Source organism: Mesitornis unicolor, unplaced genomic scaffold, assembly GCF_000695765.1.
Source record: "Mesitornis unicolor isolate BGI_N332 unplaced genomic scaffold, ASM69576v1 scaffold9483, whole genome shotgun sequence".
Taxonomy (NCBI): domain Eukaryota; kingdom Metazoa; phylum Chordata; class Aves; order Mesitornithiformes; family Mesitornithidae; genus Mesitornis; species Mesitornis unicolor.
This window is the reverse complement of record NW_010173999.1, coordinates 116,148-130,551: the sequence shown is the minus strand read 5'-3', so window position 1 is coordinate 130,551 and position 14,404 is coordinate 116,148. Positions and strand designations below refer to the sequence as shown.

At 38.5% G+C, this 14,404-nt stretch overlaps 1 protein-coding gene across 1 annotated transcript; it reads left to right on the top strand.

Annotated features, from left to right (window-relative positions):
• Nucleotides 1-657: 657 nt before the first annotated feature.
• On the top strand, nt 658-11,089 carry ETS2 (v-ets avian erythroblastosis virus E26 oncogene homolog 2). Its single transcript, XM_010180902.1, has 9 exons — nt 658-732; nt 3,716-3,836; nt 5,704-5,823; nt 6,283-6,483; nt 7,312-7,395; nt 8,226-8,468; nt 8,612-8,875; nt 9,574-9,692; nt 10,642-11,089. The coding sequence occupies exons 1-9, from the start codon at nt 661-663 to the stop codon at nt 10,855-10,857; spliced, it is 1,440 nt and encodes a 479-aa protein (XP_010179204.1). The 5' UTR covers nt 658-660; the 3' UTR covers nt 10,858-11,089.
• The last annotated feature ends 3,315 nt before the right edge of the window (nt 11,090-14,404 follow it).

The window sequence follows — 14,404 nt, the reverse complement described above, 5'->3', positions numbered from 1 at the left end:
TTCAGTTAAAACTTAGGCCCTCTAAAGCTTTATAGATATTCTAATCCTGTGTTTACAAAATGTGCAAGATAACATAGTTTGAAGATGCTTTGCGTACTAAAGAAAGCAGGTTGCCAATAGTGGGCATTGGCTTCAGTGGTTATTCATGAAGGGGTGAAAGGGGTAAATGTTAGGTGTATCAGCAGTCTGTCACTTTTCTTTCTTCCTTTGAAAGCCAAAATCCAAAATGAATCATGGCATGTGAGCAGGAATATAGTAAGCAAAAATAACACAAAACTGAATGTTGAAAAAGTTGGGAAATATATCAAAGTGATAGATACTTGGTGGACAAAGGGCTTCTGTAGGCTTTTCAGACTAAGAGAATAAGGTACTAATAACACTCACACTGGGTATCAGAAGCTAACCATCCTCTTGTTTGATCATTTTGTAAAACTTTACCACCAGTGATGCATGTGAAAGGTCTTCCAGTGGAAAAGCTGCTTAAGCAAGACAAGAATCGTGCCCTGTGTGATCAGGATGCGAGCAATGAGAAGGAAAGCTTTCCCTGTATCTCACTTTAAGAGCTGTCCTGTACTCTGTACTGAAGCAGTGAGATACATCTGTTAAAGTGCTTGCTTCCTTGGTAGCAACATTTTTCATGTGACCCCTCTCATTTTTCAGATGAGTGATTTTGGGATCAGAAACATGGATCAAGTAGCTCCTGTGTCTAACATGTACAGAGGAATGCTCAAGGTAAGTACTCCTGAGCTTTCAGCTTCTAAACCCAACTGAGGGATCTCCCAGCTAATGCATTTATTGTGTTCGTCTTAATGCTAGCACGGGAATTGTATAACCATGCCAAGGTGAACGCAGAAATTCAGGTTTTAACTGCTTGCTTGTAACCTTTAGTCCTCTTTTAGAGTATTCCCACTGAGTTGAGATGCAAAAAGCAAGACTGAAATAGGAAGATGTAAATCTCACACCCTAAACCCTCTCCTCCAAGGAGGTTCCCTCCCTCCATATCTGAAATCATAAAAATCTGAAAAAAAGACAAAAACTGAGCTCAAATTAATTGGTGTTGGTGGAACTTACACCTAAACAAAGGTTGCAGGGTTGACAGTAGGGGTGGTCTTTGTCTTTAACTTGATGAGACTGACAGAAGACTGTTCTGATATGACTGGTTAGGTCTCATGCATTCAAGAGCATTGTATGAAAAAAAAGGAGGTTATTCACTTACTACATGCAACTATATGAAATGAAAGTCTAAAACATTGTAAGAAAACAAAGGTAGCTATTAAATGTAGTTTATCTTTAGATTGTCTGTTATCTTGTTTTGAAAGGAACTTATAAACCAAGGACAAATGAGTAGTAGGTTGTAAAGACCCAGTCTTTAAGGAGTTCTCTTCTCCCCATTCATGTAAGGTGCTTTTTAATTCCAGTATCAATTTTTGACACAGTGTTGATGAATGTAAACCAGATAAAGGTTAGGAAGACACTTTCTGCTCTCATTAACATTGAGGAATATCCATGTTTTGAAGAATCAGTTAGTGAGACTCTGGTATGCCAACTTCTCTGATATTTTATGTCCCCTTTTAGCTTTCACTCCTGTCCACAACGACAAAATCCACAAGAGATCCCCTACTCTTTCACAGTGGATGTTCTAGGCAGTTATTCAGTGTTCAGCTGTCATATAATTAAATCAAAATCAAGACGTGTATTCTACCATTTTGTAGCTGTTCACGTTTGTTTTTATTTTCTTCTCTAATAATTACTCTTAAATATCTTGAAAAGCCAAATGAAATGTTGCATAACTGATAGGCCAAGCAGAATTTATTCTACATTGGGATTTTCCCCTCTTCCTACTGTTAAATCAAGAACCTGCTTAAACATTAATTTTCTCCTTTTTGAAATATGAAACTAGCATGGTATAGATTTTACTCATTCACATGCCACAGCATTTTTTCCAGTGACTCAGGATAAGGGTCAGCTATTTACACAAAATGCAGGAGTTTCCAGATTGTGTTGAAAGAACTTGCCCTTTCTTTTAGGTACTAGCAATGAGTCAGTGCTTTTATCTAGTAAGCTATAAAGAATCTTTTACTAGGAGATTTGGTAATTGTTATTAACTTGTTTCGTTTGGATGTGAGCCTTTTCAAGGGCTGGCTTTGACTCTTTCCTGTAGTTGTGGGGTGTACCTGAACCATCCCTACACAGTTTGTCTCCACTGGCCAATGCTCAGTGAAGACTTCAGAACCCAGATAACCCCTAGATGCATGATATTGTTTATTTTACCATGTATGCTTTCATAATGTATGTACTACAATGCATTGCAGTTTGTTATACAACTAAAAAACTGAGTCCTACTTTCTTATTAGGGTTACTGTAATTTGGGGAGGGTGATGACACATAGCACAGAAAAGGCACCTCGTGCAAAAAGACTCCAAGCCACTTGAAACTTCATGGTGAGATAAAAAGGGAAGTTCGGCAACGTGAGGAAACATTAATACTTATTTGCTATTCCAGAAACAGAGTTCAGGTTGCTTTGCATTGCACATGACTACTGCCCTGAAAAAATCTTTGCTTTGTCCTCAGCTAAATCTTGTACCTTGGCATAAGCTGGTAGACCAGTGGATACCTAAAACAAATAAACATTTGCAAGTTGCCTTTGTCTCCCTGAACTGCAGTAGCTGCTATGAACATGCTGAGACTCTCCAGAACAATATTCTATCCTCAGGTGTTTTTAAAAATCTCAATGGCAACTTTTATCCATCCATGCCTTTAGATATTACAGATACTGTTTCCTTCTGACTAACAGACAAGTTGCATAAGTTGTTTTTAAGGTTATTTCCTCTGTTAATATTCCCTCTGCTCCTCGAAGAGTAATGTAGCTGGGGGATCTAGTAACAGTACTCTGTATTTCTAGCATACATTTTGACACAAGTCAAGTTTGAAAGAAGTTAGGTTTTCAAAACACAACAATACTTACTGAATGTTGCCAATGCATTAGTATATTGCACTTTTATCTGGAACATTTTTATCAGTCCTTTTCTGTATAATGAAACTACCAGTGTTTCTCTGAGCATATGAGCGCTTGAAACACTGCAAAATGTTAGGTGGCAAATCCAGTAACTCAGAAGTATAAAAGTCACAGGAAAGGGAGTAACGTCTTCCCTTAAGTCCTGTAAAGCTGTCTGTATAGCTTCAAGTTATGTGGGTCAGATTAATTTTTTTTCTTAAAAAAAAAGAAAAAAAGCAGCATAAATCTACTGTAGATCTTGCACTGGCAGTTGGTTTTGATAATGTACTTATCCTGCCTTTGCCGTCAAATACTCAAGATAGTCAGCTTATAGGGTTAAGGATTTAAGAAATTTTTAAAAATATACCCAGAAAAAAAATATTAAAATATACATACACATGCACACACTTGCATTCTGTATTGTTAAAAGCCTCAATTACAGTAAAACTAAGAATAGCCTTACTTGGCTTTACTGTAACCTGCAGAACATGCCACCTACCTAGCACTGTGGTCTGAATGACAGTTGTTTTGTGTTCATGTACAACAAGCTATGCCATCATTGTGTTTATATTTCAAAGGTGTAAGTTAGCTGATTCAAGACAGTGGTTGTGCATGATCTCCAAATCTAGGAAACCTGACCCATCCACTTCCTAGCAATGAAGCTGACAGTGCTCTAGCAAAATGCTCACGTTGTTTTTTATTTATTCTGTTGCTTTGCAGCGTCAACCAGCATTTGACACCTTTGATAGCTCAAACTCTCTCTTTGCTGGATATTTTTTCTCACTAAATGAAGATCAGACGCTTCAAGAAGTACCAACAGGATTTGATTCTGCTACTTATGGTAACGCTTCACTTTGTTCTTTAGTTCAGTCAGAAAGAAATATGCTTTTACAGATTCAATATGGATTTCCCTAAAAAGAAGTGTTTTAGCACACAGACTACGAGTCCATACTTGATTGTATCCCTGTGAGTTGCTCTGCTGATAGCTGCTGTTCTCTGTACTGAGAAGGAATGAGAGCTGGGATTCAGTAGCCTAATAAACTGACAGTCCATGGAAGAAGACTTGTTAAACAGTGTCAGGTGTTAAAGCAGAGCAGAGGTTAATTTTTTATTAAGAAAATATTATTATGTGTATTTAAACATACATTTTAATTATGGTTGAGATGTTGCAGGTATTCTGCAAGCTCTTTTCTTGAGTCTCTGATGTTAAATCTGAGAACACAAAGTCTTTATTCCCTTTCACTTCCCCCTCTTAGGGTTTGTTTTACTCCTTACCTTAAGAAACAGGGGTGGAGATATTTAGAGATCCTTTGTGTATGTGTGTGTGTATGTAGGACAGTACCTACTAAATGTTCTCTACAAATCTTTGCCTAAAATCTGTCTTAAAACACAACAAAACACAAAAAAACCAAACAAAGAAGAAGAAACAACAACAACAACAAAAACACCCCAAATAAACAAACCAGGGAGTTTTGTCCAAAATGTAGGTATTTTACCTGATGCTACTTTTCTTTCCCCTTAGGGAAAGGAAAAAAGCTTCAAATCTCAGAAAACCACCAGTCCTTTGTTCTAATGTGATTCTAATCAGTCACTGTCTCTGGTCAGCAAAGCAAGTCCTAGCAGATATTGAGGATGGGTGTGGTTAAAACAGGAATTAAGCACAGACTGGTAATGAGCTCCACATACTGGGTCAAGTGGAGCCTGTAGATAGTCTAGGAAAACAAGAAGAGCAGCACAGCTTCATGAACTGAGAAGTCTGCCAAGTTCATCACCTTCATATACCCTGCTACCGTTATATGCCTCTAACATGGCAGAGCTCCTTCAAACACAATCACACTGTGTGTGAGTTCTCGGAGGCTCTCAAATGTTCAGGGATGCAGTAGTGAGTTGGCTAAGTTGTCTACAAATTACCAGTAACTTAATGACATCAATCAGAAACAAAATACCAGTAAAAGGTTTCCTAATCCGAAACTAAAATTTTTAGAGTAAAATGAGGCATCTTCTGGTGAAAATTGCCCAATAAGAAAAGCTGAATGGAAGTCGAATTTGTCCTTCAAATGGAGTCTACTTGCAAATTTAAAAATCGGTTAAGCAGATTAGTAATTTATGCTTTCATAGGATGATGCTGACTTTGGATTTTGATGCATTATTTAGGCACTGGGTACCAGCTTGTTACCAGTCACACTGGTTCAGGCAATTTAGTAATCTATCATACCATGTACTTGGGTGATTGAGATGCATGGGAAGGTCTGAAATACAGACCTTCACTAACCTACTATCAGTTACTTAGCTCTCAAACTAAATGAAGACTACTGGGAGTTATAAGAAAGTCTGAGGTCAAACTATAGGTGAGAAAGTAGGAACAAACTTTCATATTTCCTTTAAAAAAAGTAATAGAAACATTTCATTGCAACAAAGGCATTTCATGTAACTACTAAGAGTAAATGAGCATCTAGGTCATGGAAAGCTGCAAAGCTGTAATTTAACATAATGCAATTTTATCAAACCAGTAGCACAGAGATTTTAGTTAAGGACTAGATATATCAGAAAATGGATCTATGCTGTTTGTTTCTGGTTTTGAAATATGTAGTTTCTAGCATCCCTTTCTTATTTTTCAGATAGCATAGCAAAAACCTGTCACTCCTTTCACTGCCCTAAAAGTTAACGTATCTTTTTCTTTTCCTCTCCACCCCTTTTCTTTCTTGTAGAGTCGAACAACTGTGAATTGCCTCTGCTAACCCCATGCAGTAAGGCTGTGATGAGTCAGGCCTTGAAAGATACTTTCAGTGGTTTCACAAAGGAACAGTGTCGGCTGGGTATCCCAAATAGTAAGTGTTTTCTATTTATAAGCTCCTTTTTTTAATGCTAAGGAGGACGCTGAATAGCGGCTCTTTCAAAAGAGAAAGAATGATGTCATTAGGAAATACAAGAATGGATCCCATGTGAATCTGGCACAGCTTGACTTGGAAAGACCAGACTTACTGGTATTAAAAATGGGTGCATGGAGAGCTCATGCTTTGGCAGCATAAGAGAGAATCAAGTAAGCTGAGGACATCTCTGATTGCAAGTGAATGCAGAAGGAAAAGAGGACTGTTTGTTTTTGTGCTTTGTGTTTTGTTTGTTTGGCTGGTTTGTTTTTTTTTTATTTCAAGAATAAATTCATTCTGAATTCATTTAGAGCTAAGTAACCTGGCTTAACACATTTTTTCATTCACTGCCTTCTAATGAAGATTATTTGACAAAGGTCAGGAGTTATCTCTAAATGCTGGGTACTTTCTGTCTTGCAGATCCCTGGCTGTGGACTGAACAGCAAGTTTGCCAGTGGCTTTCATGGGCTACCAATGAGTTCAGCTTGGCAAATGTGAACTTCCATCAGTTTCTTATGAGTGGCCAAGACTTGTGCAACCTGGGCAAGGAGCGTTTCCTAGAACTGGCACCTGACTATGTGGGTGATATTCTGTGGGAGCACCTGGAACAGATGATAAAAGGTAGTTACAGAGCCAGAAAGAGCTTTTGTTTTAAGGCTTTTCTGACAGAAACAGGAGTCTTTCAACACTTGTTTCACTATGAAGGGCTTTTATTATATATGAAAACTTAAAATGTACGTTAAAACTTGGTTAATAAGAGCATTATCAGAGCTATTAATACATCCTTTTTATGCAAAGAATAGATGCAGATATCCGCAGAAATTATTCTACATTCAGGCTGAATACCTTTTGCAGTCAGGTTGTATTTGGAATAATCATCCAAATAAATGGGATTAGGATAAGGCTTCTGTAATATCCCATTTTTAAAAAAATAACCAAGATTTGGGCAAAATTTATTCACTTCTTATCACAAGTTTTCTGTGTTCCTTTAAGGTAGTGTCTTGAGGTTATTTAGTGAATAAATGTAAAGAAGTCAAAGATGCCTAGAGGTGTCTTAGGTGAAGACTGATGGTATTGTTAAAACTCTACATGCACTGCCTTGTGAGTTCCATTGGTTTGAATGTAATGTTCAGTAGCTGTATACATTAAGGACTTGGACTTTAAAAACACATTGCAGTTATTGTTGTTCCTAAGTTTTACGTTAAAATTCAATTGGTATGATGGTTTTCAAGCCTATTGGAAGTTGTTTGTGTGTTTTGATGTGGTTTGTTTTGTTTGTTGTTTGGTTTTTTTTTCCCAAGATTGAGATTGCAGTGGAATGCATTAGTAGAATTTATGTGAATGATGAGTCTGAAATACTCAAGAGAGTCAGAAGCTTTTTGTGTCATACAGGTCAGATCTTTAAAACTATAAAATCAAATTTTATTTTATTTTTTTTCCTCTCCCCAGACAGCCAAGAGAAAACACAGGATCAGTATGTGGAGAACTCCCATCTCACCTCAGTTCCTCACTGGGTCAATAATAATTCCTTAAGTAAGTATTTTAAGAAATTTGGGGGTTTACATCTCAAGTTTATTCTAAGCATGTCACAGATCCCAGTATAAAAATAAAAAAATAAAAGCACAGAACAGTTATTGTGCTTGAGGAGAACACTTGATTTCAATTGCTACAGCCTTCTTTCCTAGTGTTGTTTAATTAATGATTAATGTTTGATTAATGTTTAATCTAATTCATATCGGAGATCTTTTGAAGAGCAAAGACTTTTTGAGAAAATCAAAATTTCCTTTTGGTATGCCAAAGCCTACATCTGTGGAACAGAATGACCACTCCCACCTCTAGCAAACCACGTCAAAAACTAGTATCACTGGGAAGCAGCAGGAGTTACGTTTAGGCCTTTTTCAAGACTGTGGAGGCGTAATAGAGCTTTTGAAAGTGTGTGGGATGCTGTGCTAGCTCCTTCAGATTGTTTGATTGGCGTTGTATTTCACTCTGTCACAGTCAGTCTACAGCTCAACCTTATTACACCACTTAAGATGAGGGCCCTACTCAAAACCACTTAAGCTTTGCCACCTTTTTCTGTAGCCCTGTAGTTTCCTTGAAGAACAAACAATAGACATATTTGTGGTCAGCAAGTTATAGAAGGAGATTTACAGAATTTGATTTAGAGCCCATTAGATGGAGATTTTCTCACTGTCTTCAGTAGCCTTTCCAGTAGGTCAGTATCATCTATCGCTCGCTCTTAGTCAGATTTTCAAGGGAAGATTACTTCTTTGTGGCACAGCTGTAGTGAGGTGCTGGAAGTGTAGTCATCTAAGGGACTGCAGAGACAAGCGTCTAATTTTTTCTTTGATTTCTTTCTTCAGCTGTAAATGTAGATCAGAATTCCTATGGTATGCAAATGCCTGGATACTCTAAAGCCCTCAGCTACCCCAAACCCAGTCTCCTGACTGACGTCTGTCAGACTTCCACAGGAGCGAATCTCCTCAGTCCAGAACAAGAGTTTTCATTGTTCCCAAAAACTCAAGCAGATGCTGTTGGTGTGAACTACTGTGCAGTAAATCAAGATTTCCCAAGAAGCAATCTGAACCTGCTGATAGATAATTCTGGTGAGTCATTATCTGCATGATAACCGTGGGTCCAAGGCCATATTCTGCATGTCTTTTCCTCCTTTGCATAATTTATATATACAAGTTATATTAAGTGGGAGGGGAAAAAACCTAACCTTTTAAAATTTTTTTCCTCTATAAAGGTAAGCTTAGAGAACACGAATCTAGTGACAGTGGTGCAGAAAGTTACGAAAGCTCAGATTCGATGCTACAATCCTGGAACAGCCAGTCGTCATTAGTGGACTTACAGCGTGTGCCATCTTATGAGAGTTTTGAAGATGACTGTAGCCAGTCCTTTTGTCTGAGCAAACCTACTATGTCTTTCAAAGACTATATTCAAGAACGAAGTGATCCTGTAGAGCAAGGGAAACCAGTTATACCAGCAGCAATTCTAGCTGGCTTTACTGGTAAGTAGTGAAGCAAAATGGTCACTCCTCTTCTTGTGTAACATCGATATTCGCTATAAATGTGTAGCTATGGTGTTAAAGTTGTATAGTTGTGAGGTGTGCCTTACAACTTAGTCAGAAACCACTGCTCATGAAGAGTCTCAATTTTAAATGTTAAAGCACATCTCATAGGACCATCCATCTAAAGCAAGAACAGACAGGTACATCATGTGTAAAAATAAAATGTGCTTTTTGATCTGTTTCAAAAGAGGGAAACTTGGACAAAATCTCCCACAGCTGGGAGTTCCCACAGGTGTTGGCTTGCCTGTTAAGACCTTGTTCCTGTAGTCCTTGCTGAAATCTGTTTTTTCTCTTGAAAGTTTGCCAAGCCAAGGACTGCAGGACAAGCCCTGGAGCTTGAAATGCAGCTGATGGGATGTAGTAGTGAGGGGTAAAGGATCCATATGAAAGGGAAAGACAGCTTGTGTCAAATCTTGTGTTTCCATGAGAAAACTGACTTGTTTTAGTTTTAACATATTTATGAGCAGATTTGTGACTATAGACAAAATACTTAAACTCCTTTCTAATATTAAAAAAAAGTAAATCAGAGTAATTACAAAATTTATCTTGTGATACGAGTATGGTGACATACATTGGTTATGGTAAGAGCTTGCAGAAGTACTAATTGTTGGTTTTTCCCACCCCCTCTCTCGTAACAGGCAGTGGACCTATCCAGCTGTGGCAATTCCTTCTGGAGTTACTGACAGACAAGTCCTGTCAGTCATTCATTAGTTGGACTGGAGATGGATGGGAATTTAAACTTGCTGACCCAGATGAGGTATGTGGCTAATTGTGATGAACAAAAAGATTTAGGGTCTGTATTCTGCCATCTGTGGGTCTGGTCTTGAATATAAAGCATTAACAAGACCAGACAGTGGCTGAAATCTCTTCATCTGTAAATCTTTTATCATACAGTCAGGATTGCTGTGGGATGCTCCCCCCTCTCCTCCCACTTAGGGATATCAGCATTTGCTTGTAGTTAGGATAATACATTGTATAGCTTGAAATTTAAAGGTAGTGTACAATATTAGTTCTTTTGACAGTGTAATGCTGTGTAGCTTAACGAATGTAGTTGAATCAACAATGCGTAGGATTCATGAAGGGGAAAATGCACTCCACATATTGCTGTTCTTTTATATACACAGCAAGCAGGGTAGTGCTGCTTTTAAAACATTTTGGGAACTTACAGCTGTAGTGATTAAAAATAAATAGAATTTTCATTTTCTGATACTTTTTATCAGTAGGAAAGTTGTCATGTTAACAGACATGATATAATGTCCACTGAAGACTTTATTTAAAAAAAAAAAAAGGTAGAGTGGAATCATTAACTCCAAGGAACTTCATGTAATTCAACTTCCATTTAAAGAGCTATCCCATACTGCACAGTAGCAAATTAATGCTGAAATGGTGTCCTCTTGAGAGAGGAGACTGTATTTCCCATAAACTTGATCTACTTAAATGCATTTTGGCCCATCCCCTACAAATGGGTATCCTTTTCACTGATATTTGCTATCAGCCACTTTCTCATGAAGCTGCTGCCGATAATAGTCTTGGAGCGTGTTCAGCTGAAGGGTCAGTCACTAACTCTGATCTAAATTTGGGACATCTGAAGCAAATAAAATGCTCTGACTGAGAAAGGGTTTTAATAACTATGTTTATCAGCCACCAGCTAGAAGAACATGACTTGAACAAATGCTTTACACTTCACTTTCTTTTTGGACTGGCAGGTGGCACGGAGGTGGGGAAGGAGGAAAAACAAGCCAAAAATGAACTATGAGAAGCTCAGCCGAGGCCTACGCTACTATTATGACAAGAACATCATCCACAAGACTTCAGGGAAACGCTACGTGTATCGCTTCGTGTGTGACCTGCAGAACCTGCTGGGGTACACGGCGGAGGAGCTGCACGCAATGCTGGGAGTGCAGCCCGACACAGAGGACTGAGGAGCCCAAGGATGTGATGCTGCAGGGGCAACGATCACGTGTTGGGACTGTGTCTGGGAACCGTCTGCAGTCAGTTCTGCCTGTCCAGATGAGTGCAACTGTTGGGAAATAAGGACCTTAACCAATTTTGTAACCAGAGAGAGCTGGAAGGAAGTGGCCTTATTTCATCAGTGGCTTCGGGTGTTGCCATGTCAGGCATTTGAGCAGCGTGGAAGTCAGCACAGACCCTCACTCTGTCACGAAGACGTGGAAATGCTCTCGGGTTAAGCATTTCGACTACCTGTACTGCCGCATAAATGGTTTTGGCTACTCACACTGCCATAAAATAATGGGTTGGCTTTAAAAACCAAAGGTTGGATGAGAAACCAGTGAAGCAGCAGAACTATTGCTCAGATATTTTAAAATACCATAGTTCTTGCTTACATCTTATATCATGCAATGTATTTAAAAAAAAAACCAAACAAAAACAAACAAAAAAAAAGAACTAATTTATTTTAAATGAGCAGTAAGGAGAATCGATATTAGTTTTGTTCTAAAGGACATTTTTTTATTATTATTGTTATTATTACTACTCCAGAAATGTGCTGCATAGGTACATAAAAACTCTGTTGTCCAAAACCAGATGTAGCAACTGTTAACAAAAGAAAACCCTTTAAGGAAGGGAAAGAAAATCATACCATTTCAATATTCAGTTTGTATATATTCTATGATCCTTTTTGAAACTCTGTAATGTTCCTATTTAACAACTATTGTATAGTGTAAATTAAGCTAATTGTATGTGTGTTTTTAAATAGGACGAATGTAAACTTATCAAATGTTGGGGTTTTTTTCCATGTTTGTCTAAGGTATACAGCCTTCTGCAAATATTTAATTGGCCTAAGAGACAACGTAAGTGCTCAGTATGCATGCATATGGTATGCCTATGATATGAAATGGGGGGGTGGGGTGGGAGGGCTGCCTCAGTATTTTGCCAAGACTGAAGCTGGCAATTCTTCATGCATTTTGGTATTTTTACAAAAACTAGTATTATATTCTGGGACGTAAAGGGCCTGTTTGTGGTTTATTCTGTAACTGAAAATGAAAATATTAATATGGATAAAGTTACCTTTTTCTCATTTATAAATGGCATATGTTTTTCAACTTCTATGCATGTCCTTTAAAAAAAAGTTTATATACAAGCCTTATTTTTTCAGTTGACTTGTCTCTTCTTCCTGCAGTTTATTCTGTATGATTAAAATATGAATTCTATTTTTGGAAATAACTGTGACTCCTTTTCAAAGATCAGGAGAGATTTATGTAGCAGCTATTTTTACTGCAAAAAAAAAGGAAACAAAGAAAAAAAATCACTGGAAAAATGTACTTTGTAAGAAAGCTTTATTTTTTATCTGAGCTTGCTGTACATTTAAATGTTGTATGGTGCGAGAGGTTTTTAAAAAATGAGTATTAAAACCTCTTGAACAAGAATATAGTGTGTGAGCTTTTTAATTCAGAAAGTTTGAGGAGTTCCTTTTTGGTTTTTGATGATTCAACCCTTGTCCATACTAAGCCTATGCAGGATTGAAAAAAAAAATACAAAAATACAGGAGTTCATAAGCAGTGGTGGTCTTGAACCAAGCTAAATGTATGCAACTAGTCTGTGTTTAGATATAAATCAAAGTTAATGCCTTCGTGCTGTGCCTCTGAGAAAAAACTAGCAGTTCTGCACTGTGTTGCAAAGCAGTGTATAAAGAGATGGGTAAACATACGGAAAAACACAGGCATGTTAGGACTACTTGTGCTTAAACTGTTCTTGATCCTATCCCATACAGAAGTTGGCTTACTGTCCTATCTTTTGCTCATACTCTTCTTCATCCCTCCACCTTCCAGAAAAGCAGGAAATAAGAAAACATTTGCTCTTAAGGACATATTTTAAAAGTAGAAAATGTAAATATTAAAAATGGTGCTTTCCCCTAGGCTTCCTCATCTTTCTACCAAAATGTGGCCACATCTTGATCTTGCTTTCATTGTTGTCAGCCACGTTTGGAAGCATGTTAAACATTTGGATAAAAAAGGTGGGGTTTTTTGAGAATGTGCCTTTCTAAATGGATGGAGCTGGAAGCTTAGCCATGTAGACTGGCAGCACGGCCCTGGTCTTCTCTAAAGAGTTGCAGGCACTGTATTTCAGTCTTAATTTTTCGTTGTCCCTATGAAGAGAAGGAAGCTTCCCACATCTTCCCTCCCTTCGTGTCAACCACTGCTGCAGGCCTAGATGTGTCTCAGTGGGTGCTGGCCCACAGGCCATTGGTCTCACACTATTGCTAAAGAGGATATAAGGATGCAAAGAGAGCCGTGAGCCCCTGAGCTGAGCCAGAACTTGGCAGAAAGAAAAAACAAAACAGAACCCCAAAACCAACTCAGAGAGACAAGCTTTCCTGGGCTTTGGGTAACACCTAAAATGGTAGTGCTACAATTTACCTGCCTCTGAGCTGTGATCCTAATGAGGGAAGATACCTTATTTTGCAGGAAATAATATATAGTCTGTCATGATTAATGTGTTTTTCTGTGGGTGTCTTTCTTGGGCTGTGGCTGCAGAGCCCTAATCATCCTCTCAATCTGCACAAGTTTCATTTTCAATCTGTTTTCCCTGAACACAATGTTTTTTCATTTAGTCTGAAAGCTTAGTTGCCTTTTGTGTGTGTGATCAGTGTTGGCTTCAACCTAGAGACTAAAGGGAAGTTGTTTGTTTTCCTCTCTCAGCAGAAAAAAAGGGGAATTTAATGATAGCAGAAGCAACAAAGCATCCTGATATGAGCAACCCGTGCTACTGTGTCTTTCAGAAGTCCAACCTGCGATGGGTTGGGTCAATGCAGCGGTACAAGCTGTAACCCAATGTGACCCAGAAGACAATTATTAAAGCATATTTTGTCACAGGACACACAGAAAACACCACTGTTTTCTCAGCCACCCACCATCAAAGAGGGTGTTGAAAGCAGTCTGGCTAAATTCTTCATCTTCTTCAGGACATGCCTCCCTGCCCTTCCAGCTGCCAGCTTTCCTCATGAGACAGCAGTCAAAATAAAGTCTTGCAGTTGGCACCTCCCCACAGTTGGCATGGCACCTCTAATAACAAAGTTTGACTTCAAAGCCTTCTTTGCTTTAATTTTTTTTTTTTAATTTTAAAATGAAGTAGAGTCCCATCCTAAGCAAAACAACACCTCTGGACTGGAAAAGCTGTGAGCCACAAATACTCGATGTCCAAGAAGCTATTCTGGGAAACATCTGTCTGCTGCACCCTACTCTTACACTTGCCTTAGGTCCCAGATGTTGGCCGCCATCAAGTAGAGGGTAGGAGCATGAGAAATGGGGCAAATGATGAATCACTTAGCCCAGTACTATATCTATCTCCATCAGTGGGAGGAATATGGAGTAAACCTGGCCACTCTTTGCTGGACCATTCCTCATGTGATTCCCAGCACCCCTCTGTGGTGTTCAGCCTGTTGAGGGGACACCCTGCCCATTTCTTTTACAACTGAATTTAGGACTTCTTGCCTTGTCCAACCCATAAGGA